Genomic DNA, 27,785 nt, shown 5'->3' with positions numbered 1-27,785 from the left:
AAAAATTCCTCTGCTTTCATACTGACATTATCCATTTATTTATTAATGCACACAAGCTAACTGAAACCATAGAAACACACAGAAATACAGACTGTACTTACTTATGACAACAGTAAGTACTACAAAGAAAACAGGTTAGGGGGTTAAGCAGGTGATTTGGGCAGGGCATATCAGCACTTCGAAGCCCTGTGTGGCATTAAATGGGGCTCCCGCCTTCTGGCTCCTGTCTTCCCAGTTTAAGTCTGTAAGGGAGCAGACACCCTCTACCACTTGTTCGTTTTGCTGCTTGCAGGGGGAAAATGACCAAAATGATTCCTCTGGAGTAAGGACCTATGGGAACCATGTGTTCATACTTCTAGGTATCTCGTTGGCTTCCCTAAGAAAGTACCTCACCTAGAGTCGAAACTAAAATGATTTTAATTTTTGTTTTCAAATGCTTAAGATATGCTATTTAAAAATATTTAGGCTCTTTTGACTTCTTGAGTCATGGTTTTGATTAGCCTATTCCTCAAGTTCTACCAATTTGTGTAACTGGATGTGCCATTTCCTGTGTTAGGAAAAATAGTGAAAGAGTTTAAAATGGACAAAAAAAGATTGCGGGACATTCCTTCAACAGAATATCAGGCAGCCTGGCCAGTGCCTTTTCCCCACTCTACTACACATGCTGTCTAAACCATCTGTTGGCTCACTTGCACAGATATCTGAACACCATATTCTATTGCTTGGCATCATTTCACCACGTACTGGGCTTACGAAGGTGGAGAGATTCAGTTCTATAGGAAGGGACTTAGTTTTTGATCTACTGAAGGCAGCTAGCCTGTGACAACATAAGCGGCACAAAATTTCCAATAGCAATGATGGTGATGGGCATTTGTTACACGACGTGGTGAACATAAATGCCATGTGTATAACATAAGGAAGTGAATTCTAACTGAATCCTGAGGACGAGCTGAAGGAGAGAAATGATGATTGTGCACTCAAGAGATGACTATCAGAGATTTGCTTAATTTTTATGCTTTAGTATGTTCTTTCCTAACAGTAAGGGCAGCTGAAAAAGATACACAGAACTTTAGATCCAGAAATGGACTTGAAAGATCAACTTCTTCAACCTAATTTTACCAACTAGATAAGTAAGTCCCTTGGCAATGGACCTTGCCACAAATGCCCTACCCTACTCCTCTGCCAAATGCTAAAATCTGGTCTGCATCTTTCTCCTGCCCCATTTATATTGCTAGACATTTTCTTCTGAGAAATATTCATTTTGAATGTAATACTATTGTATAAATACCTAAATTTCATTTTTCACTTTTGAAGAACATGGAAAAACAATTACTTTGCACTCTATATAGATTAATCTCATGACAGCTCTTTTTGCTAAATGCTACTTTCTTTTGTGAAGTAAGTCAGTGACAAACACAGAAGGCTGAGTGAACTGCTATTCTATTTTCCATCCTCCTCTTGTAACAGGCTTCCTGAATTCATCCAGTTCTTCATGCCTCCTAGTGTGACCATCTAGCTTCCTTTCTAGGGCCCTGTTCCCATCTCTCCTAAAGCTTCTGTCTACGAATGACAGAACAAAACTCCCTCCATTTCCACCCTCCTCAGACTTCCAACATGCTACACTATTCCTGATCTCTTCTGACATTCTTCTCATTTCATCCGTCTTCTGTGAAGGTTCTTCTTCCAACCTTTAGAATATGGACATCCCTCAGGTCCTGCCTGTCTCTTTGCTCTTATTTATTCCTATAGTTTCATCATATTTTCATGTATTCAGCTAAGCATTATCTAATGACAGTGTATAAGCAATGGTACGACAGACACGGTCCCTGCTTTCATGGAATTTACATCCTATTGAGGAAGACTGGTGATAAACAAGAAAACAACTAAATAAAAAATTACAAATGGGGATAAATATTAAGAAGGAAAAAACAAAGTACAATAATAAAGACTAATCGGGGAGTATCTACTTCAGATAGAGCGGTAAAGGAAAGTCCTTTGAAAAGTTGACATTTACTGGGATCTAAAAAAAAAGGCTGTTACGCAAAAGGTGTGTATATTCCTGGCAGAGAGACCAAATGCTCAAAGGTCTACAGGTGAGTGGGAGAGAGCTTGGCTGTGTTTGAGAAACTCGGAGCAGAGAGTATCATAGGGTAATGCTGGAGAGGTAAGTAGTGACCAGATCATGCAAGGCCCTACAGGGCCTGGGTTTTATTCTAAACATAAGGAGAAGTTACTGAAGAGTGTTAAGCCAGAGGGTAAGCCATTATGACTTAGATTTTAAAAAGATCACTCTGGCTGTCATGACTTTCAGACTGATGAATACCAACACATGGAGGGTTGCCCAACATAATCCCAGTTTAGGCCCGTTGTCCTGGTGTAACTGGACTTCTATACCAACTCCTTTTGAGTCAGAATATGTAGTAAGTACATAAACACTAAAGCAAACTTTAAAAAATGAATACAGAAAAACAAAGGTTGGTCAAGACACAGGCAGGCTTTGTGGCAACCTTCATCAGATTCCCTTGTCCCTGATGCCCCTGACCTAGGTGGGACCCTGGTGTCCTCCCTTTGATTACTGACCTAGTTTTACTTCTCAGGCTTGTGCTATGTTCTTGTCCTCAATATCTGGCCATCTCTTGTGATGAAATAATATTCAGTATCTGGTATACAAAAATATATTGAGTGGGGTGCAATGCATCTTAACTCATTTATTCCTCATAATAATCCTTGAGGTAGGTATTATCCCTACTTACAGATGAGAAAACTGAAGAACAAAGAGCGAAAGAAGCTTGCCTAAAGTCATGTACAGCAAAAGTAGCCAAACAGGACATGAAGCCAGGGAATATGGTTCCAAACTCAAGCGTTCTTCATCTCGAGTTGTCAGCACAGAGTCCAAAGCAGGGCTTGAACTCACAAACTGCGAGATCATGACCTAAGCCTAAGTCAGATGCTTGACCCACTGAGCCACCCAGGCGCCCCTTCATCCTGCTCTTCTAATACTGTTACTTAATGTGAGAGGCCCAGACACATTTAGGGAACTGCAAGTAGCTCAGAGTATTGGGGAAAAGCTGGAAATAAGTTTAGAAAAGAAGTAATAGGACATCAAATGGCATGCTATATAGCTTAGTTTTCAACTGGTAGGATATGGGGTGCACCGTAGGATCCTAAATGCATGGCCATTCTTATCTTTTGGATAAATAGTTTTGTGGAGAATGGATTTGGAAGGTGAGTAAGAGGAGACTGGTTTCTGACTCAGCTTGTTATAGAGACTGGATATGTGCCTCCTTCCTGCATGGGGTTTTTGAGTGACTGTTGTCAAGAATCTGCTTGCTCCCTGCCCATGATGACAGAAGGACTTCCCACAACCACTGCCCAGGCCTTCTGACTACTGCTTCTCCCGTCTGGACTTCAGAGCTGTAGAGTCTGGCTCTATGAAGCACAGCAAAGTTAGAACTTCAAACTCATCCTCTCTTCTGAGTTCTAAGCCTATATTCTCAGTTCTTTGAACATTTCTACTTGTTTATGGCCTCTGGCTACCTGAAATTTAGCATTCTCTAAAAATCATCAAGTCAGAAGAGAATTAGGGAAAAAAGTCTAAGAAAAACATAAATGTCAGAAGAGTATGCTAGTGGGAAAAATCTACATGAAGCATCATAATTTACAACATGTGGAAAAGCAACTAACATCTACAATACTTAATAAAATTGTTATATTACGGACAACTCATAAGTGATCTTAAAGGAAAACCTATTTTGCATTTGTATTCGAATTTCAACAGGACTGCTTTGAATTGCTACTTTATTGATAAGTGAAACAGATTCTTTTATGACAAGTTATAAATGCTTATAGTTTATCGGTTCCCTCTCCACCCTGCAATTACCTACAGGAAGAGATTGGCCATGGTTTTATTTTATGAGTTTTATAGGGGCACATTCACCCCAGTTTGCATACTATGAATTCCTGGAAAATTCTACAGACTGGAAAAAAAGAAAGTGCTTTCTTCACATCAAAAGAAGCATTTCACTTGAACTTCTGTATTTATCCATAAATATACAGCCCCAAGTACTATGTTAAAATGTGAAAGACAAATTTTACATAAATATATGTATAAGGCATAGTATACTTGTGTGTAATAATAGAATATATAGCAATCTTGTGAACTTGCATAGTGGGCTAAACAATGACCCAAACCTAACAACAAAGACAACTTAAAATGTCACAGAGGGGCACCCGGGTGGCTCAGTTCGTTGAGCATCCAACTCCTGGTTTCAGCTCAGGTCATGATCTCATGGCTCGTGAGACTGAGCCCTGCCTCAGGTTCTGCACTGACAGTGTGGAGCCTTGGAAGTCTCTCTCTCCCTCTCTGTCTGCCCCTCCCCCACTCATGCTCTCTTTCCTTCTCTCAGAATAAACTTAAAAAAAATGTTGTAGAATAAAGATAGATTATCACAGAATCCAAGAGTCTTAGACTAAATTTTAATTTGTAGGATTCAGATCAACACCTTTACGAATAAGTTTAGTGTAAACGGCAAGCAACATCATGAACATCTCAGATATTTTTCCAGAATAGTAAAATACTGTAAAACATATTGAAATTTACTACTGATGAAACATTACATGACAAAAACTTGTCAATCAAGCCCTGAGAAAACCTAGAAGTATAACTGCAGAATGAATAAATTAAAAGTTTGCTAAATGCAACTTACAAAATGAAGAATAATGAATGAATAAATTTCTAATCAGACTAGGATATTTTAATTTCTAATAATTAATGAAATATTTAGATGGATGGCAAAAGTATCCCATAACTGGTATAATCTTAATGAGACAGCCTGGATTTTGTTTCAACCCGTTGTGGCTGATGCAAGCTGTAATTATATACACTGCCAGAAAATCCATTTGTTAAAAGAAAATTTGTTCTCATTAATGCGGATTGTGGGATCACTGAATAAAAGAGGAAGAAAGGAGTAGTATTAACTAGCGTTACAGGTTTGGAATGCAGGAGCTTTATAAAAATCAGCAATCAATTCAATAGGCCATGCTGATGCTTGAATTTTTAACATACCAGTTTTCACTAGAAGAGATTCAAAAACAATTCTTCTCAAATCACTAAAAATTCTGTACATATTCAGCATGGCTTATCGTGTTTTAATTCCAACAGAAAACATACAAAGCTATGGGAAGTTCCATGCATATAGCAGGCTATGGGCAGGTTTGTAATAATCTCAATAAGACCAAAGATTTACAGAGACTTCCTTATGCTAGTTGTGATTTTTCTCTGATTTACAAATGAGTCCTTCATTTAAAGTGAATATGAGACTCAAGCCTGTGCTTACTTAACTATTAACTAACTTTTACACCTGCCTTGCAGGGTTCAGGCAATGACCTCTGATTAATCTGAGTCTGATATTATCCTTAACAGCAACTCGTTCTTAAAGTGGCATGATCTAATTATTTTCATGTAATCTAATATCATGACTGTCTAATGTCTTATTTGCTTTTCCTATAATAGTAAAGTGTTTGAGTGACTACCATTCAGGACAAAAAGAAAGCCACACATTTAACCATCAAATCTGAACTAGGACATCAGGTATAAAGAAAATAAAAGAAAATCTGAATATATGAGTAGGTAAAACAGGCTACCTTCGCAAAAGAACTGTTAGGCTGATGTCCAATGTCTCACCCAAAACACTAAATACCAGAAAGCAAAAGAGGATCAATTTCCATAATGTTCTGAGGGGAAAAGTTTATGTCCAAATAATTAAAAACCCTAGCAAACTCTTATTCAAAGACAACTAAGATATTTTAAAATATGTAGACTCAGATACTCAGATAATATACCTCTCACATTATATTTCTGGAAAAAAATAACTTGAAAATATACTGTTGGATATAAACAAAATTAAGAGCTCAAAATGCAAAAAAAAAGTGAATAGTGAGGTTTGATTCTCTTTGAAGGAGGAGGTCATGCCATGTGGGGATATTGTTTTACTTCTACTGAAGGCATCTCAAAAACACACAAGGTATTATTTAATGTCAGAAAGAAAAAAATTCCAAACAAAAAAATTAAAGCTCATGTGTTAAATGAACAACAACAACAAAAAGAAACAAGACAGTTAAAAAGAGAGTGGGAGAGAACACAACAAAGAGGTGGTTTTGTTTTCAGGCTAACCTATACTTAAAGAACACCGCATCACATTAGAACACTATAGGATCAAACTCTCCTCCATAACCATAGATTTACTAAAAAGTTCATTCCGATTTGGAATGTCAAGAAACACAGTTTTTGATAGAGGCCTGAAAAAGTGTCATTTCCCTCACCTGCTGAACTGCTGTAATTAGCATCTAGCACTCTCTGGGACCCAAACCATCTGCGGTGGTTCTCGGAGCAACAGGAAAGTGGAGGTGATAACATACAAAGAGAGGTGACCTGGAGGCTGGTGGTTAGGAACGAGGTCCAGGAAGTCACTCAGGGACCTGGCCTCAGCCATTCTAAAACCCTGGTCCACCGCCTTCTTATCTTTTCTCAGGACCCCAGAGTATCTCTCCTTTTTGGGCTAGAGTAGTACCAGGTTTGAACTTACAAATACTCTACTTTGTTAAAGTTTTCCGACAGACTTTTTCCTATTTCTTTTATCTCTAAATATCTTCTTCTCTTAAACCCTTTAAGGAAAACAAGGGCACACACATACAAAGGATGGAAATTAGGTAACACTATTTCCGTGAAAATCAGACTTTTCCTCTCCTGGGGACCAGAAGACACTGGGTAATGAACAGACTTGTGATTCTATTTAGAGGTTATGGACAAAAGGCCAAAGTTAACTGTCAGCAAGGTAGGAGACTTTTTGGGAATGAGGGGGCAGTAGTAAACTAAGTAAACTAGTAAACTAAGGAGTTTGTAGTAAAGACACTGAAGGAGCTCAGAAAAACATACCAAAATGCAGCCTGGCTCAAGTGAGGGCTTGGAGAACCAATGCATGTTTGGGGTGTGCCTGTATAAACCAAATACATTAAAACTTACAGCTTTATAGATCAGAAATGTTATTAATATATTAGGAGCTATAATTTAATAATCCAACTGAAAAAACATAAAAAAAGACCAACAATACCTAAACCCTTATGTATTAGATTTTGTTTGGTTCTTTGGAGTCATTCTGAGACTGTTAGGGCATTACTGTAAACATTAATGCCATTATTTCTCATGATTTCATGAGAAGTCAGTTCTATTATTTCATCATTTAGTTAAGATGGAAATCTACAATCAGCCTACAGAGTAAAACAAAAAAACTGTTAGGTTACACTTTTCTGAGTTCTAGAATGTACCAAAAAAACCCCCAACAAAACCAGAAATGGAAACACAGGTGCTGTAGGAAAGCCTATAGGAATAAACTGAATTTCAAAAGTATGTAAATAATCCAGTAAGTATCTTTTTCAAATACATTAAGGGGTTCCAGTTCAAGATGGTAACACAGGAAGATCCTCAACTTAACCTCCTCCCACTGACACACTAAGTCTGTAGCTACATGTGGAACAATTTCCTCTTAAAAAACCAAAAGGCTGGCTGAATGAGGACTACCCCACAGGCAAACAAGAAGAAAACCACATTGAAGCATGTAGGAGAGCCTAAGATACAACCTTGCCATAAACCCCCACCCCAGTGCAGTGACCCACAACCGAGAGAAAAAGTAAAACCTGGAGTTTCTCCTCAAGGAGTAAAGGGTTCAAACCCCACCTCAGACACCTCAACTTTTAAGACCTACACCTGAGAGAAAATAAATTATTTTCCATAATTGCTAGTCTGCATTTTTTAAATATTAAAGAATACAGTGTACATGTTATGACTACTATTTTAGCATACTTACTAAAGTTTAACTGCAACACACACAATAGCCAAGTACTTTTAGGATTACAGTGGTGTTTAATTCCTCAAACACCACTTTTCCAGAGCCCCACACAGTAAGTTATCAAACAGGCTGGCTCAATCATATGAATTTATTACAAATGGAAAATGAAGGCAACCTGCCAGTGAGGAAAATATTATCAATAAAATTCAAATATAGTTTAATATTGCCTTTATTTTCATAAAAAAGGCATTACCAAATCTTTCTAACAGGAAATGATGAACTGTATGGAGTATCTAAAAGACTTAATATACAGGAACGATAAGAGAAACAAGATTATGCTCAGTGAAGAATAAGATATATTTTACTCTGTATTATTTTATGAATCTTTCAAGTGGGAATTGGCCACTGATACATATTTCATTCAAATATTATATTTAGAGAATAGAAGGGAAATTTAATTGTTTTCCTTCTACATTATCTTATACAGTTATCTTTAACATAGTAAATAGGTATTATAATTGTTAAATGCCTTTTGTTGTCTGGCAGTAATAGAAGAGGGATAAAAGTTTTCACTTCTATAATAATAAAGCATAGCAATTCATAAGAGAAATGAAACATGATGGACTGCTTTTACTATTAAAAAATATTCACTCTACATAATGATGCTCGTGCACAAAATAAAACTCATTTTAAAAAGTGTAAATAAATTTGTGTGAAGATTTATATTAACTTATTAAAAATCTAAAATATTTTTAAATTAAAAATCATTCTATTTATAATAGTAACATAAACAAGTATCTGCAAAAATGATACTATATCTTATTTTCCCAAATATTGGCAAAAATTAGTATGTTTTCCTCATTAAGTTAGAAAACATGAGGTTAATTTTCTTGAAGGGGTATAATTTTCGGCAAAAGGGAGGTCAAAAGACTTTTCTACAATGGCATTTTGTGTCCTATAACCAGGATCATTTTGTAGCTTATCAGTTTTAACAATGCAGAAATAGACTGTCTTACCGTTGGTGCTGTATCTACATGATGGTTACAAGGCTTTCTTTCTATGTTGATAATTCCTGTGCAAAGAAAAGATGGTAGATATTTGATTATACCTATCCATTTTATTGTGAAAACATTTATCTCAGTAAGAGGTGACTCCTATAGCTTATAAGGAAAAAAGTCTCATTTGAATGGCAGGATCCTTTAAAGTTCTATCATGAATTCTTTGGTCAGAAACAGTTGGAGAGTTTAGCTAACTAAGAGACCCAACTCAAAGTGAGCTGAGCAAATTTTCCCATTCAAGAGGTGTTTAGCAATAGTCTAAGATGTGTCCATATCCTGCTCTTGGCTCAAAAATTATACCATTATCTCCACTCTGCTGCAGTTCTTCCATTAAATTTTTATTTCTGACTTGAGGTCATCAAGTTTTCATACAGAAATATCACAAAGGCTGTAAAAGGAATCACTTCCTTATTTTCTCATAAAGAATAAATAAATCTACTTGAATTTCTCTTTGATCACTTGACTTCCTACTATGTCATATTCTATTTATTCAATCACCATGGAGTGTCTGAAAAAAAAAAGTTCCCCCTGATTCTCTCCTTTAAAATGATAATATTGACTGCTAAACTTGAGAAAAATCCTTTTATCATGTGTGGATTTATCTTTTTGTTCCGAATGTCCTCTCCTGCATTTCTTTGTAATAAACAGCTTTTAAGGATATAACACATTGCATCTCATTTATAAAGATACTGGTTCAAAGTCTAGCTCAAGTTAAAAATGAACACAGGTGTGGGTCTCATTTACTTTATAATCTCTGTCCATCAGCAAACCAACAGGTGAGTTAGGACATTAGAATAGTTCTAGTTCCTTCAAATAATGATACAGGCTTTCACATGCAAGGCTGCTTAGAAGTAAGAACTACAAGTATTGTTAGGAGCAATTAGCACAATTTCTGATTGAAACAATAGCTCCTCCCATTTACAGTCATTTAACTCATTCTTCTTCAAGTATGATAAGGGATTATGTGAGAGCATCATAAAACAATCACTTTTTATCACTGTGAAATAATATTTAAAAATGAACAAAGTACCATGAAACACGATTAAAAAATTTTTTTTGTTTCATTTTAAAAATTCAGCTATAATTAGCCAATGAAGTATAAAGCAGTATACTACCTTATACAATCAACTAATATTTACTAAGTGGCTATTTGGCATCAGTGATAAAAGACGAATTATAAAGGATAAATTATAACTTCTGACCTCAAGACTCGAGTAAAACAGAGGATTTGAAAAAAATACTCTAGTATATAGAAATACTAGAGTATTTTTTTCAAATACAGAGTATTTGAAATACAAATGTGAAATACAAATACTCTGTATTTGAAAAAATACTACAGAGCAAATTAAAAGTTCTGTCTTAAGAATAATAACAAAATCTTTAAAGTAATTTTTATGCAAAGACATTTTTATTCATAGAGTAACACTGGTCTTGAATAAAAAATTTTTAAAAACCCCAAGTAAACATATTAGAAAATGTTCAGATAATGCTGACTCTTACTGGTAGATTTTAGTAATACTGAAGTATATAGAACAAATGGTGAAATCCCCACTTCCCCAGCGCCCACACTCCCCACAACCCTCTCTGGCTGCATCCACTGAGAACAGTCTGGCATGACACAGACTTTTAATCAAGAGTTAGCAAAATCTTACATGTGTGTTCTCACTATTGTAATCTGACTGCTATAAAACTGACCTAGGCTGATTACTAATTTTAAAGTTCTTATCCATTAAGAAAGTAACTTCAAGATGTTGAAAATAAAAACTAAATCTACATCTTCAGCTTACAAAATTACAAAGAAAAAACAGCTACGTATTTTACAGTTTCAATTTCAGGATAAGTAGGTGGTGGAAACTAAAAATTTTTAAAGCGGATTATCCAAAGATATAACCTTAGTTTTAAATTTAGATTGCCAATTGAAATAATATGATTTGGAAATACAATTAATACATGTTTGTTCGAGCTTTCAGTAATGAATATACACAAAATAAGCTTAAGAAAAAATGTTCCCAAACAGCTGACTATTTTAAGTACATTTTACCAAAAAAGTCTCCATTTGTATGTTTTTTCACTTTCATTAAGGTATGATAATAAGTGAAAGCTCCTAATAAATAGATTGCTGTGCTGGTTATTTTTGTGTGTCAGCTTGGCTAGGCCACAGTGCTGCATATCTGGTCAAACATTCCAGATGTTTCTGTGAAGGTATGTTTTAGATAAGATGAACACTTAAATCAACAGGCTCTGAATAAAGGAGATTGCTCTCCGTAATGTGACAGGGTTTCATCCAGTTGGTTGAAGGTCTTAAGAAAAAGAATGACTTCCCCTGAAAGAGAAAAAATTTTGCCCACAGACTGCTTTTGGACTTGAACTATAACTCTTCCCTGGGTCTCCAGGCTATCAGCTGACCTTGGAGGTTTTGTACCTGCCGGCTACATAATCGCGTAAACCAATTCCTCAAAATAAATCGATCTAAATACACATTCTACTGGTTCTGTTTCTCTGGAGGCTAACTAATACACTTAACTTTTGGAGAAACAATTTAAAAAAATGAAACTAAAATTGTTTGTACTTATTCTAAATTAAATTTTTGTTCACTAATTAATCATGCAGAATATGGTTAAAAGGTCCAACTTATTATGGTATATTTTAAAAATCCAAATACCTCACAATGAACTTAATATTACATCTGTAGAATAATCTACCAAATAACAAAATCAATATGTCAATAGATATTTACCACTAGATTATCCAGTCTGACAATCTCTGCTTCTTGATATTTATTTACATTTAATGCAATTACTGATATGGCTATGTTTAAGTCTGCCATCTTGCTATTTTGTTGCATCTAGTTCTGTTCCTTTCTCTTTTCTCCATACTCTTTTGAAATAATCAAATACTTTTACTATTCCATTTTATATCCCCAATGGCTATATTGTTAGCTACACATCTTTATTTTTTTCTTTTAGTGGCTAGAGATTGCAATATATATCTCTAATTTATTACAGGGCACCCTGAATTATGATTTTATACTTTGCTAACAATATAAATATCTCAAAGCAGTATTACTCCATCTACCCTTCCACCCTTTATGCTATTGTTGTATTTTACCTCCATATGTTATAAACCCCACAACATTTTGCCTGCATACTGTTTTAAACAGTAGTATTTAAGAATGAAAAATCAGCTTTTTATATTTACACATATACTGATCCTTTCCAGTGTTTTCATTCCTTCCTGCAGATCCAAGTTTTCATCTGAGATCATTTCCCTTTAGACTGATGAACTCTTTGTTGAATCTCTCACGGTGTAAATCTGTGGATGACTGTTTTTTTTTTTTTTTTTTTCTGTAAAGACTTTAGCAGGCATTCGTGTATGAAGGCTAATTTTGCTGTATATTGAAATCTAGGTTGATAGCCATTGTCTTTTAGCACTTTACTGATTTTATACCATTGTTTCTTACGAGAACAAAGCCATCATTTCTTACTATTATTCTCTGAATGTCATGCATTTTTTCCTTTGGCTGCTTTTATGATCTTTTCTTTAGGTTTCATTTTCCTCAGTTTATTTAAAATGTACCTAGGTGAGGTTTCACTTATATATATTCTTGGGGTTTGCTAAGCTTTTTATATCTTTTACGTTATTTTCTTTTATTAGAGTTGGAAAATTCTTGGCCTATTAGTTCTTCACCCTATCTTCTCTATTTTCCTTCTGGAATTCCATTTATACATGTTTAGATGATTTGATGTAGTCACACAGGTCTGATGCTCTGTTATTTCCCTCCCCTACCCTGTGCTTCGATTTGGATGATTTTTATTGTTATGTCCTTGAGTTCAAGGATCCTTTCTTTCAATGTGTACTATCAGCAATTAGGTTCACTTAATGAACTTTTCATTTTATATTGATGAACTTTTCATTTTATCTATTATACTCTTTAGATGCAGAATTTCCACTTATTTCTTTTTTTATGGTTTCCATTTCTCTGCTGAAATTATTCATCATACCCATGTTTCTTCAAAAATTATTTAACATATGTATAAAAGTTATTTCAAAGTTCTTGTCTACGAATTCCAATCCTTCTACTGATTGTTCTTTTTCTTGATTATGGGTCACCTATTCCTGCTTATTCACATGCTTCATATTTCTGACTGCAGGTTAGAGCTATTAGATATATAATTGGTAGAGAATGAGAGAGAAAGCATGCTTCCCCAGAAAGGGCTCACTCTTTCTTCTTCTTGAAAGCTATGGTGAAGGGTGGATCTTTGTATTCAAATCAGGAGTTAGCCTGGGTTGGGCTTGGGCTGTTGCTTTAATCTCGGTACATCTACTTATTAAATATCTAAAAATAAGATCAGTTCCTCCCTCTAAATCTGAGTAATGGATTTTTGGATAAGAAATCCTTTATCTTAGTTGTCTGAACAGGTTATTCCACTATCAGCCAGATTTCAAGACTTTTACATTCAACTCTCTTCCTAAGGTAAAGAACCTGTTCCTTTATGTACAGGCTTGTGAAATTTTCCCTGTATCTGGAAAATCAGAAATTTTACTAGGGTATATCAAATTGTGTCTTGGCTATAATTAACCTTTCTTGGGACTTGATAAGCCCTTTAATGGGCAGAGTTTTATCAACTGCTTAGAGAAATTTTATTCTGTTACTTCTGTAAATTTAGCAGTTCATTTTATTTTACCTTCAAAATTTTTATCTTTATGATAACCAATGTATTTAATCTTCTAAGGAAGCATCTTCTTTTCACTTTGTCTAATGCTTTTAAAACTTGAAATCATACAGTTTAGCTTAGTTTCTTTCTAGAGGCCTACAAGGATGAAAGCAAACAGGATGGCAAACCCTAGAGAGTATATCAGAAGATCAAGTTTTTTTCCTGGGATCTCAATGCCAATGTGTCAGGAATGGGGGTAGGGGCAGGTGTGGGAGGGCTCTGTTCTCCTTGGTACTAAGCAAGGACATGTGCAGGGAAAGCCGGTCTCTTCCAAAGGTGTAGGCAAAATGTTTTTTTTAGAGTTCACTGAGGTCTCTCAGCCTGCAGAAGTTATAATAAATGCTCTGGGTAACTGGCTATATTTGTCAGTTTAATGTTTTTAGTGTATCAAGAGCTTGGGAGAGCCTATGCACCACAGTGGATCTAAAAGGGCCTACATGCAAAGGGACCTACACAACTGGAGGAGTCTGGTTCCAGGCCCAGCCACTGGGAGAGGACTGTAACTTGCAACTGATGAGACCTGAGAGGAGGAGCTCACCCCTGTGCCTCAGCAGGTGGGTGTTTTCGTGTTTTGCCATAGCTCAGACCTCTATCAGTATAGTTGGGACCACAAACCATGAGCATGCAAAGAAAACTATCAACTCTCATAAGGAGTTTCAGTAACCTGAACATGACCAAATAACTTTCTAGAACTGGTAGTGCCACTGATGACAAAGGAAGAATGAGAGGGTCTTTTAAATTAAAATGTAACGAAACAAACAAAAATCAACAACTATTAAGAATTTTAAGATATTAATTAACAAGCAATGAAGATAACTCTATTTTAAAGGAAGGAAACAGTAGTGGCTTCTAGAAAGTAAATAGGAAGATGGGTAGATTCCCAAAGTCACACAACCAATGAGCAGCAGTACCATGACTGAAACCTACGTGTATGAGTCACAAACCCTCCAGACCCATTGGCGTGTTTGACTCCTGTGGCAAGGCCCCGATTTTATTCATCTTTGCATCTACAGTGCCTAGTCCAAATGCTTAAAACCCAGAAGACCCCCAACTCTTGAAATGAATAAATGGAAACTATGCCATATCCACTGAGTTCATGTACTATAATACATATTTACCTGTGTGCATTAGTTATCAGAATATTTGAGTTAATCTTCTAGGACTGCTTTCAAAAATGTTAATTTACTACGTTCTCTGGTAATGTATCTAAACTTACTGTAAAACTAAAGTGTGTTACTTTAAAATTTTCCTAATTTTCCAGATATTACACATTCTAGAGAAGATAATGGAAAACATTTTATGCTTTTTGGGAGATGGTTAGGTATTTTATTTTGTAGAAAACTAGAGCATGACATTTACCCCTGTACTTGACTGACTCAAACAGCGGAATTATATATTTTACAGTTTCCCTAAAGTCCACACACCTTCAACTCAAGACCACGATCAAAGGAAAAAAAACAAACAAGATAATGAAATTTCTTGCAAAAGCAAAAAAGGCAGGAATATATGCCAAATTCTAGAGTCAGAATATATATACAGCAATATTATGTATCATCACCAAATGTTTATGGGCTACCCACTAAGCACAAGGCACTGTGCTAGGGACAAGAGAACCCTGATTCTCCCTTTCACGACCCCTTTTTAGGAGCCATTCACTTCATGCAACAATATAACTATGCATCCTTTTTGAGTTTTAGAAATCATGAATCTCTATATAAGGCAGAAAGAATTATGCTTTGATTACTTTTGACTAGGAAAAAATGAAATAAAATGTACTATATTCCAGTAAAAGTTTTAGAAGGTAGTGTTCTTTCAAGGCAAATTTAACATAAAAGTTGTGCAGAGCTTGCAAGCATTCTTAAGAACTAGAAAAGAAGTAAAACTGTTTTTCAGATAATATAATTTTATAACTAGAAAATTCAAAAGAATCACTGCTAAAAGTAACATAATCAATAACAATACATCAGGAAGTTAGCACAATATAAAATTTAATATACAAAAATCAATATCCTTTACATATTCAAACTAGCTAGAAGATATATGACAAAGAATACCTCATTTATAAGAGCAAAATAAAAGATAAAATACCTGAATAAATACAAGAAATGTACAAAACAATATGAATGTTAACATACTTCTAAAAGACATAAAAGTAGCCCTGAACAAACAGACACCCCTTATTCTGCAACAAGAACATGTAACATTATATAAAGGCCAATTCCCTCAAACATAATATATGAATTGTGTGATTTCAATAAAAAAAGTTTTTTGCCCCAGCACAAATTGACTCTAAAATTCATACAGAAGTATATGCAAGAACACCTAGAAAAATCCTGGGGAATAAAAAGAGCAATGAGGGGAAATAAACACTACTAAAGATCAATATATATTATAAAAAGTCTCTGCAATTAAAACAATGTGGTAATGACACATGAATAGACCTGTAGACCAGTAGAATATATTAAAATGTTCAGAAAAGGATCCAATTACATATGGAAATTACATGCAAAGAGGAAGAGATACTTTTTAATACATGGTGTTGGGATGCAATGTACGTTTTGAAAAAGAACTGATCCATACCTCACACCATACACTAGGAAAAGAATTCTTAATGGGTCATATTTAAATGCTAAAAATGAAGCTATACCAATATTAGAAGAAAAAACATAGTGAATGTCTTTACAAACCCAATGAGAAAAGCTTTCTTCAAATTTTGTGCTGCAAAATCAAAAGCAAAATATACAACTTGGAGAAAATATTTGCAACCTACATTACTGACAGATGACAAGCTTCCCTATTATGGAAAGCAAAAATATACAAATATTAATAAGGGTGATTTAAAATTTAAATTGGAAGTCACAGTATGAATTCATTGAGCTTTTAAGACTTGATTTCCTAGATATGTCCAGTGAAAAAAAGTCTTAGCAGCAATGATATCCCAACAGCAATGAGTATACTCAGCCCCAAATTTTAGTTTCTAAATTCCATTATCCACAAACTAGTACCAGGACTCCTTGGAGAATTGACTGATTCCAGCTTTGGGGAGGGCAAATACAGGATGAACCTAGGACACTGCAAGCAGCACATACTCTGAGCTACCTGGTTCGTATCAAAGGACACAGGAGTGGACATGAAGGGGCTCCTCCTTCCCAAATTAGGGAACAGTTTCAGCAACACAAAGAAAATGACAGTGAAGAAGTACAACAAAGTGAATGAAAAAAATTCACAATGCTCAAAAGAGACAGGCAAGAAGAAAAGGAAATGCGCCTCTGGACTGAACACCCGCCAATAAATGTAGAACCAATCATAACGTTAGAAACCAACCACTGTTAATAGTTATTTCTAGTAAGGATCATCGGTGGCTGCTGAAACCGCTGAGTAAGGCTGTTGGGGAACAGGGTATTCACATGGTCTCAAAGTATCAGCCCACAGAATACCCACTCAGCAATTACAAAGGGAAAAGTTTACCTTTACCACAGAGAGATCTAGTGTTCACCAAGTTAATCAAGGATTAAATTTAGCAACACAAGTCATGGAACACCCTGACATTCCATGCCTCCTGACGTGATGCAGAAAAATACACATTATAGTGTTCTTGCCAAAACAGTTTAACCTGAATCTAATCATAGTGAAATAGATAAAAACAAAACACTGGATATTCTACCGGACAACTGGCTCAGTCAGACTCTTCAAAAAAGTCCATGTCATGAAAAACAACAACACCAAAGGAGTAGATTAACAGAGATTAAATGAGACTAAAATGACATAGCAACCAATGTAAGTGTGACTCTGGATTGGATGCTGGACAAATAAGCATGCAAACAAAAAACTGCTTAAGATACTTTAGATAGAATTAAGAAAATGTGAATATGAACTGTTTATTTGATATTATAGAATCATTGTTAATTTTCCTTGTGATAATGGTACCATGATTATATAGAGAATATCCTTATTCTTAACAGATATTTGAATGAAGGTTTTGGTGCAAATTTGGTTTTATTTTATCTTGTTTCCAACTTTTTTGTGGTATTATAAAACTTCAAAATACACTTGGGGAAAGGACTATAGACCCTTATTAGACATTTAATGATCATATAGCAGGCAAGCAAATAGTCAATGGTTTTGAATATTGCTAAATCTTCCACGTAAGCAGAGTAGTAAACAGGGCTTAGGTTCTCACTGAAAAAATTTCTCAGCATTATTTAAAAACAGTCAATGAAAACACTTCTCCCAACTCTGAATTTAATGGAGTGTCTTCCTAAAAATAAGAAAAAGCTCCAAAATTAATGCACAAATGAACAAAAAGCTACTACAATATGTATTTATAGTTTACATATTGATAGCTTCACTCAATAAATCTGTTGAGAAATAATTTTCATGGCAAATCCCTGTCCCAAATCAGAGGTATCAGTTATCTATAATTCTCTATTATTAGTTTTTGCCCCTTTACAATTAGAGAAAAAACATTTCAAAGGACAATTTAAATAATAATATTTATCCATAATAATCCTGACTCTGGAACTACTCTGTATGTTTCGGAAGACCAGCTCTGGCAGTGATTAGCTATGTGACCTTGGGCAAATTATTTCTCCACTCTGTGTCTCCATTTCCTCATTCAGTACAGGGAAAACAATATGTATCTCATAGGTTGATGGGAGAATTAATTAATTAACTATAGGAAAAAATACTTCAAATTGCATCTGGCATACTATGTATGTTTGAAATATATATATATATACACACACACACACATACATACACACACACAGTATCAGAATGTTTATTTTGATGTTTAAAATAACATATATTTGTATATTTTTTCAATAGCCCTCAAATACATGTAGAACTAAAGTAAGCATTATAATTAAATATTTGTATGAAGGGTCAGATAGTCTAATAATGAGTTCTGCTTTAGAAAACTTAATGGCTTGCTTCATACAACCTGAGGTAAAAAATAACTAACTTTATCATACCATAAAAATATTTTTATTAAAAACTATGCCCATACATACATATACATGTGTGTGGGTTCAGATGGCATACATACCCATGTACATATATATAAACCCTGCCCCCTCCTCTCTATCCCATTACTTAACTTGGATTGTTTCTCCTCATTTGGATAACTGGAATAGATTCCTAACCAACCCCCCTGACTTGGGCTTTCCAATGACATCCCACACTGCCAGAGTGCCTATTCTAAGGAAAAATTGTTATCCTCTTCTTCTATAGCATAGTCTTTAGGATAAAAATCACCCTTCTCGAGTGTTTAACTCAACTGCTTAACTAAAAATGGCACACAAAGCTATTCAGGATGTAGCTACTGCCTCGCTCACTAACCATCCCCCCTGTCATTCACCCTTGCCATTCCCCCAGCTGCTCTTTAAGCAGAATGTACCTAAACTTTCTCCATTTCTGACACCTCCTTCTAAGCTGAATTATTTCCTAGACATTCTTTAAAGCTCAGGTCAAACACTGCGTTCTCTAGGAAATGGTCTGTGATATTCTTCTTCACACTGCACTCTGATTCATATACCTCCCTCCAGCTCTTCCCTCCCTTAGCATGCCTGTACAATCCTCTATCATAACATAAACTCGCTATGTTTATGAAAACTTGCTTAGTTCTATGTGTCATACAGTTCATATTTAATAAACGCCTGTTGAATGACTGAAAACATATACAGAAAATGAGAGTTAAAAACATCTTGCAGCAAAACAGGCTGCAGATTCTCCACTGGTACAGTCATCCCATATTCTACGTATTTTTCTAAATATTCATCTAAAATACATTTTTAATAAATGCAAATCCTAAAATGACTTTTCCTCATCTAGCCTAGTAAAATGTTAACATTTATTTTTTATATTGGACTTTTTCAGGATGGCATGGGAAGCCCTTTATTTACTGGATACATATTTCAGATTACAGAAAGGGAACATTCTTTGAACAATTTACTTTTCATACATTAGAGGAAAAAAACCATCCCACACTCAGAAACGTCAAAGGCTGAGGGCCCCGAGTCTACAACGTTTGGATATCTACGCAGACCACAGAGGTAAAGCACAGTGAATACACAAAACCACAAATCAGTAGGCTTTTTCCTGTGTTAGTTATGGAAATAGGTAGTGACCTACTCATCAAGGGTATGTAAACACGAATGAGTAGGTAAAACACTGGAAAGGAGGGTAAGGGGTCCCTAACATTTGAGACTGGTAAACTGAGACTGGTAATGCTTCTGGAAAAGTACAAAGCAAGCAGGGAAAAGAGAGTAACTCTACAGTGTGGACGGCATCAACCAGACAATACGGCTCTTGGTTACAGCCCTGCCATCATAGTCTTTCTGTGCTTCAGTTTAAGCCTCACACCTGTTGGGAAGATCCTTCAGTCTCTAATAATCTTTGCTATTTATTCCCAACTACGACTAAAAAATTTAATTCACTGATCCACTGAGAATATAATGTTAGCATATCTCTAACTTGTAAACTGATGCCCAAATAATTTAACTGTCCTAACCAACAATCACTTAAAATTCTACAGTAGTTATTTACTACCAAAAACTGCATACAATTTTTAGTATCTGACAAACATCCTCAGTAAACTCTTAACAGGAGATTAAGGTCTGTTCAAATCATACCCTTTGTGACATGCATATTTCTACATATTCAATCTGACAATAGTAAGGATATATTTCTAATATAATTATGTCACATATTTATTATATAGATAAAGCCAAAATACTACAATTCTGTGTGTGTAAAATCCTTTAAATATAATTTAGTATCTGTAAGTCTCTACGACTAATATTATTTTAGCAGTCATACTACAGAATCTTGAAAACCAAAGTACAGCAACAAAAAGGATAAAATGTAAACTATCATAATTCAGGCATTTTTTTCTTTCAGATTTATTATTGCAGTGAAGAATTAAAAAAAAAGAAAACATATAGCACCAAAAGAAGCTTCATGCAATTGCCTGCTTTCCTCATTTTTTTCCTTTTCTGTCTTCTGGTTAGTGAACATCCAAGCTATCTATTTCGGAATCATCCTAATGGCTCTTAGTCTCTTGGTCTCTTTTCATTTAATAGCCTCTTCCAGCTTATCTCATTAACTCCTGTGGACATCAAGACTACACATAGGCCACTGACTCCTTAATCTTTACTTATGCTCCAAGCCCATATTTCAAAAATTTTTAAAGATTTTATTTTTAAGAAATCTCTACACCCAATGTGGGACTCAAACCCACAACCCTGAGTTCAAGAGTCACTCGCTCCATCGACTGAGCCAGCCAGGTGCCCCTCCAAGCCCATATTTCAAAGTATGCAGTCTAGTTCCTAGGACAGGGCCTGACTCATAGCAGGATATTTAATAAATGCGGTCCAAATGAATAAGCAAGCTTCTAATACCTTGCTCTGAATGTCTTCCAGGCATCACAAACTCAATATATCAGAAATATAATTCATTACCTTTTTTCCCCAGTATTTCTAGATATCTCCCTATTTTTGTTAATGGACTGCCATCTACTTATTCACCAAAATTAGAAGCCATAGTTACCCTCAAATTCTCTATTCCTTACCACTCACATTCCAAATCTCTAACATTTAATGATTTAAACATCTCTATTTTCTTAAAAAAACTTTTTTTTTTAATGTTTATTCTTGAGAGAGAGAGACACACAGAGTGTGAGCGGGAGAGAGTCAGAGAGAGAGAGAGGGAGACACAAATCTGAAGCAGGCTCCAGGCTTCGACCTATCAGCACAGTGCCCGATGTGGCGTTCGAACTCATGAATAGTGAGATAAGACCTGAGCTGAAGTTGGACGCTTAACTGACTGAGCCACCCAGGCGCCCCTAAACGTCTTTATCTTCTTACTTCAGTCCCATTTTCCCACCTCGATTGTTAAAAATCACCTTTTAACTGACTTTCCTAGCTGGAATGCACTAACACCTTTTATGATTATTAGTTTTCTCATCTGATAACAATTAAATAGTGCATTCTCTGAGGATTGTAACTACATCATATATACACTCCAGTACATTTTGTTCATTTTTCTTATTTAGAGAGTATCAAACTGTAAGATTCCACATACCTCTCCCGTTTAAAAATATATCTCGGGTGACTGTGTGGCTCAGTTGGTTAAGCGTCCTACTTCAGCTCAGGTCATGATCTCATGATTTGCTTTGTGAGTTGGAGCCCTGCATCAGGTTCTCTGCTGAGAGAGAGCCCGCTTCAGATCCTCTGTCCCGCGTCCCTCTCTCTCCGTCAGCTGTGCTCACTCCCTCTCTCAAAAATGAATAAATATTAAAAGAAACTAAAGGGGCGCCTGGGTGGCGCAATCGGTTAAGCGTCCGACTTCAACCAGGTCACGATCTCGCGGTCCGTGAGTTCGAGTCCCGCGTCAGGCTCTGGGCTGATGGCTCAGAGCCTGGAGCCTGTTTCCGATTCTGTGTCTCCCTCTCTCTCTGCCCCTCCCCCGTTCATGCTTTGTCTCTCTCTGTCCCAAAAATAAATAAACGTTGAAAAAAAAAATTTAAAAAAAAAAAAGAAACTAAAAAAAGATGTCTCTTGTGAATATTGTCAGCACCAGGGAACAGGCAGTGTTCTGCACTTCATTTACACAAGATTCTGTGCAATATGGCCCCCTGCTACCTCTCTGGCCTCACTGTCTTCTACTTTTCCCCTCGTTCCCTTTACTCTAGCCATACTGGTCTCTTTGTTCTTCAAAAGAAGAACCACACCACACACATCTCTGACTTGAGATCTTGGTTAGGGATGCTATTCTCCCAGACGACATGGCTTTCTTTCTTCAAAATTTTGCTCAACTGTCAGCTTCCTTGTGACATTTTTTTTCTCGACCACCCTATTTAAAACAGCAATATAACCTCACTTCCCAGTTCACTTTAACCCCCTTCCCTCCTTTGCTTGTTATTTATTCTATATTTATTTGCTTATTGTCTCCTTCTCTCACTGGAAGGTAAGCTGAACAAGGATATGGATTTTTACCTGTTTTGTTCACTCATACATTCACATACCACCTATAATAGTGCCTGGGATAAAGTAAGTACCCATGGGGTATTTACTGAATGTATGAATGAATGCTGCATTCCCAGTATCTGCATGTGAAAGAATTAAACATCCTTTAGAATTAAGAAAAGACTCCAAAAAAAAAGTTAAAATGAGAAAAGAATTAATAATGGAAAAAGTATTTTCATCTATTACACTATTATGCTATCGAGAATGTAGGAAGGTGAGAAGTCATATTCTCAGGTCGATCTATAAAACAAATAATTTAAGTACTAGGGAGAGGTAATATGCTAAGATTCCAAACACAAGCATGATGATTTAGAAGACATTTTCCATAACTCAAGGCAAAGAGATGTTATTAAAAAAAAGATGTTGCTATATCAACTTTTTCCCTATAAAAGTTTAATGAATATTAAGTAAATTTGCCTGTTATACTGTGCATTTATAACTGCTTTTAACATTAGTTGTTAATGTTAAATCATCACTTGAAAATATACAGATTAAAAGACTGAGAAGACATTAAGTATCAAGCCTCATAACGTTACTACACAAGTGGAAATAAGGAAAAAAGAAACACAAGAGACCCCTATCCCTGCACCAAATAAAAACACTTCACATTTGGTTGACTCTGAATTGGCCAAAATAAAACATCTGCTACACTGCTTCGACAGAGCTTAGTAGCTGTGAGATGTGACTTGACTCTTTTCAAAAAGAAGTCAGGGGACGCCTGGGTGGCGCAGTCGGTTAAGCGTCCGACTTCAGCCAGGTCACGATCTCGCGGTCCGGGAGTTCGAGCCCCGCGTCAGGCTCTGGGCTGATGGCTCAGAGCCTGGAGCCTGTTTCCGATTCTGTGTCTCCCTCTCTCTCTGCTCCTCCCCCGTTCATGCTCTGTCTCTCTCTGTCCCAAAAATAAATAAAACGTTGAAAAGAAAAAAAAAATTAAAAAAAAAAAAAAAGAAGTCAGGTGTAGACAACACACACGCACACGCACACGCACACACACAGTCACTCACACATATTTGTACGAAAGAAAAGAAACTGGAGTGTTTTATAAATATTCACTCATTTATTCCCAGAACACCCTTAGGAGGCAGATTTGAAGGATATAGTACAGTAATGGAGGTTATTACATGACTTGTGATACACTGGCCTTATAAAAGGTCAGCATCAAAATTTAAATTCCTAGTTCTAAACTATCGTTGGGAGAAGTTTTAAATAGACAATACTGTTTTATACTGAATAGAAGACACACAATTCTAAGCAGAGCCATGAAACTAAGTGCATTTCATAAGGATAATGTGTTTGAGCAGACTGTTTCATGTCTGTATTCCCTTAGTGTTTTATGCTTATCTGCTGTTGAACCTAACCCCATTATTCTGAGGACTTTGAGGGCAGTCCTTTATCTTCCAGTTCTGCCAGGGTTTGGCACAGTCCCTGTCACACAGTAAGTTCTCCAAAAACAATTGTTGATGAACTGTATGAATTAATTTTTGATAAAGTATATAAAAGTTTTTTATTTTTTTAAACTAACAGGTTCTGTTAGGATATTTCTACTAAAATACAGTATTTCTGGTTCTGTTCAAAAAGATGGATACTAGTCAAAAAACGTTCTCAATTTTTACTCTTTATGAAATTATAGTTGAATATTTTTCAGAGGAGAAAGTTGAGAAAAAAAGTAAATTGCCTGAAATTAGAACATTAGGACAAATGTTCTACTTTTTACTTACTGAACGTTTACAATGTAAAAGCCTCTTAAATTATTTTTAAAATATGACCAGTCACTCCATCTAGTCATTTCTTAAGTTGCCATATTTGTCATCAACCTTGCTCTCAGACTTGGAGGCAAGTTGCTGACTAAGAACAACACAAAGAGTGATTCTTTACATTTTCATTCACTTTTCATTCAAGGAAAAAGCTTCCTGAAAACACACATTTAAAATTCTGGAAAATACAAATCAACATTATCTAGACATCTCTATCATTACCAGAAGGACCAGTTCCTAAACCTAATTTCCATCGTTAGTTAACATTTTCAATAAGTGATGGATATTCATTTCCAGAAAACATTACCAGTAAATTCTATGATATCATAGAATGTTCATTATCCAGACCAAACTGACTAAACCACAAAATTCAAAAGTATGCACTTAGGCTAGTCTGAGAGAAACCTTAGGACTATTCTGAATATAGTCTTATAAAGCATAACCTAACTGAGTAAGAGTGAATGAAAACTTAATTTAAATAGTCCTCTTCCTCCAAATTTCCAGAGTCTTCCTCTAAATTTCTAGAGCCTTTGGTAGACAGAAACTAAAATGTTTAAAAACTGAATTATGTCTTGTCATAGACTTAATTTTTTAAAAAGTTACTCTGGGATGCTGGAATTTACAAAGGAAACAAAAATTATTATTTTTATGCTCTAAATGGTATTTCATTCCCCCCCCCCTTGACCAAGGGAGTAAACATGGGAACTGCTTCCTTGGTTCTAAGCAGTGCCCACCCTCAGCAAAATACATAAATAAAAAATGATTACTCGTTTTTAAATTTCATCACTTTTCACAGAATCACAGAACATAAAGATTGAAATGAAAGGATGTGAAATATGTGCAGGTACATCAATGGAAGGAATGAGTAAACTGGATTAACATGGAGTATTATTTGACTTTTTATTTTCAACATGAATTAAAAATATTTTTCATTAACAGAGATGTGGTCAACATCTTGAAATAGATATATTGACTAGAATACTGAAAAACTAAATAGTATCTAGCAATTGAAAGATGTCAAAATTGTGGAATACTCATTTTCCCTTCAAAACCATGCCTTAAGTTTATTATCAGAAAAAAAAGTTATGAAAAAATCTACTTTAAAACCTACATGCGTGAAAATATACCCTATAATAATATCATTTTGTATGCCTTACTGCCTTAGAAATGGAAAAACTGTCAATTTCAGTGTGAGATTATAAATATAGTAAAATGCATCTTATGGTTGATGTTAAATAACATTAAACGTAGTCTTATTCTCAAGCTATGTAAAAAATAAAGTTACCCCTGGCCAAAAATAATTTAACTGTTTTATAATCTGCCCTTTTCCCCTTGCCGGGTGCAGCCATATAAAGTTGTAATTCTTTCAATAATCCTCACTTTTGAGTGAATTGATTACTGACAGTTTCATTTTTCCCTGGAGGCACAGCAGTAAATCAGAAACATTCACTACTTTCATCATGATGTAAATTATGTTCTGATAAAGATGAAAATTTCCAGCTCTCCTACTTTAGAACTACATGATAAAAACCACCTTTGTCATGGAAATGTTTTAACCGGTATGCCTAGAGATTGTATTTTGAAAAAATATATAGTGTACTAGAGGAATATGGATTTTAACACACAACATTCACTAAGTCTAATTCTAAGAACATAGTGATTTCTCTTTCTAAAATTTAGTGGGAAGTTAGGTAAATTTAAAATAAAAAGTTCACTGATTAAAATAGCTCTGAATATAGTCATAAAGATACTATCTATAACTCCTAGTGCATTTTAAGTCAAGCATGGGTTGGTATTTAAAAACTTTCACTTGCAGTAAACACTTTCCCATCCTCTATTTTCAAATGACAAGTCACTAGGATGAAATAACTTACTGCATAACTTACAAAATCTGGATCTAAATTCGGGTGTCTGACTTCTCGGCTAAGTGCAAGCAGAGTGTCATGTATTGATTTAAATATGAAGAGTAAGAAACTTGTAGACCCCCTATTCAAATTAATATCAGTGCTGCTTATTAATAACATTTCTACAATCCTGATGATAAAACACCATAAAATTTTCAACATTATATTCAAGGAGGTCTTAATATTAAAAGAATTATGTATATTTTAAAAAGTGGTAATCTATTTTTTATATCGTAACACTGATTTGTCTGGTGTCAGATAATGAAGATATACATAGAAGTAGATTTTGTAAGTCTGAACTGTCCAACGTAACAGCCATTGGCCATATGTGTCTATTTATTTTATTTTATTTTATTTTATTTATTTATTTCAAGTTTATTTTTATTTATTTTGAGAGAGATATAGAGAGCAAACTGCGGAGGGGCACAGAGAGAGGGAGACAAAATACCAAACAGGCTTCATGCACTGTTAGCACAAAGCCCAATGTTGAGCTTGAACTCACAAACTGTGAGATCATGACCTGAGCCGAAATCAAGAGGTGGATGCCCAACTGACTGAGCCACCTAGGCACCCCTGTATGTGCCTATCTAAATTGAAATTGAAATAAAATAGAATAAAAAACAGATCCCAAATCACCCTAGCTACATTTTAAGTATTCAATGGCCACATGAGGCTACAGGCTACTGTATTGGACTGTGCAGATCTAGAGTTTGGAAAAGTGGTCTGGGCTGAAGATAAGACACTAATATAGAAGTTTTATTTAGTCAAGAGATCACCAAGGAAATGAACATAAATACTGGAAATAAAAGAGGATCAGATTGCAGTGGAACCATGTGATAAGACATGGAAGAAAAGAGGAAGAACTAGCAAAAAGAGAATGAAGGGTAGTGGCTAATGAGATAAAAGTTAAAAGGAGAATGTGGCGTCCCAGAAACCAGTATATTGAGAAGAGATCGAATGTGTCAAGTGCTGCTTATAGGTCAAGTAACATAAACAGGATTGACTACTTGTATGAGCAACATGAAAGTCACTGGGGAGCTTGAAAAAAATAGGTTAGAAAGTTCAATAAATTTATAGAAGATGAAAAATGATTAGAAGTATCTGTCTGAAAACATTATGGTGGGCTGCAGTAGATACAGAATTATCTGACAGTGAAACTGAGGACCTGTGGACACAGAAAAAGCATATTTCGTAGGGGGCAAAACAAAACCCAGGAGAAATAATTGAAGGTTCATATATAAAATATTTAGGCCAAACAGGCTGCAGATCGATCCCACATAAAATGGATGCTGCTGAGCATTAACCATAGACAAAAAAAGATTAAAAAGTAAAAATAAATCAGTGGAATTGTCCCTAAAAATATTATTGAACATACCACTTGGAAGAGTGAAGACTTCTACAAGTGAATACTGTTGCCCTACTTCTCATTCTGGCAATGAGTGTGACAGCCTGACAAGTGGACTCATTTATCTGGCTTGCTTACC

At 35.4% G+C, this 27,785-nt stretch overlaps 1 protein-coding gene across 1 annotated transcript in view; it reads right to left on the bottom strand.

The window, feature by feature from the left end:
* The window catches only part of AHI1 (Abelson helper integration site 1), a 203,861-nt gene that overhangs the window by 73,888 nt on the left and 102,188 nt on the right, over positions 1–27,785 (bottom strand). The window contains exon 21 of the mRNA XM_047102438.1: positions 8,861–8,916. Coding sequence (XP_046958394.1) covers positions 8,861–8,916 — 56 coding nt within the window. The remainder of the gene's footprint in view (positions 1–8,860; positions 8,917–27,785) is intronic.

This window comes from Lynx rufus, unplaced genomic scaffold, assembly GCF_022079265.1.
Source record: "Lynx rufus isolate CCGP_SWC_20201006 ecotype Redwood Valley unplaced genomic scaffold, mLynRuf1.p SCAF_6, whole genome shotgun sequence".
In the NCBI taxonomy this organism is placed as follows: Eukaryota; Metazoa; Chordata; class Mammalia; order Carnivora; family Felidae; genus Lynx; species Lynx rufus.
This window is presented reverse-complemented; position numbering and strand designations above follow the sequence as displayed.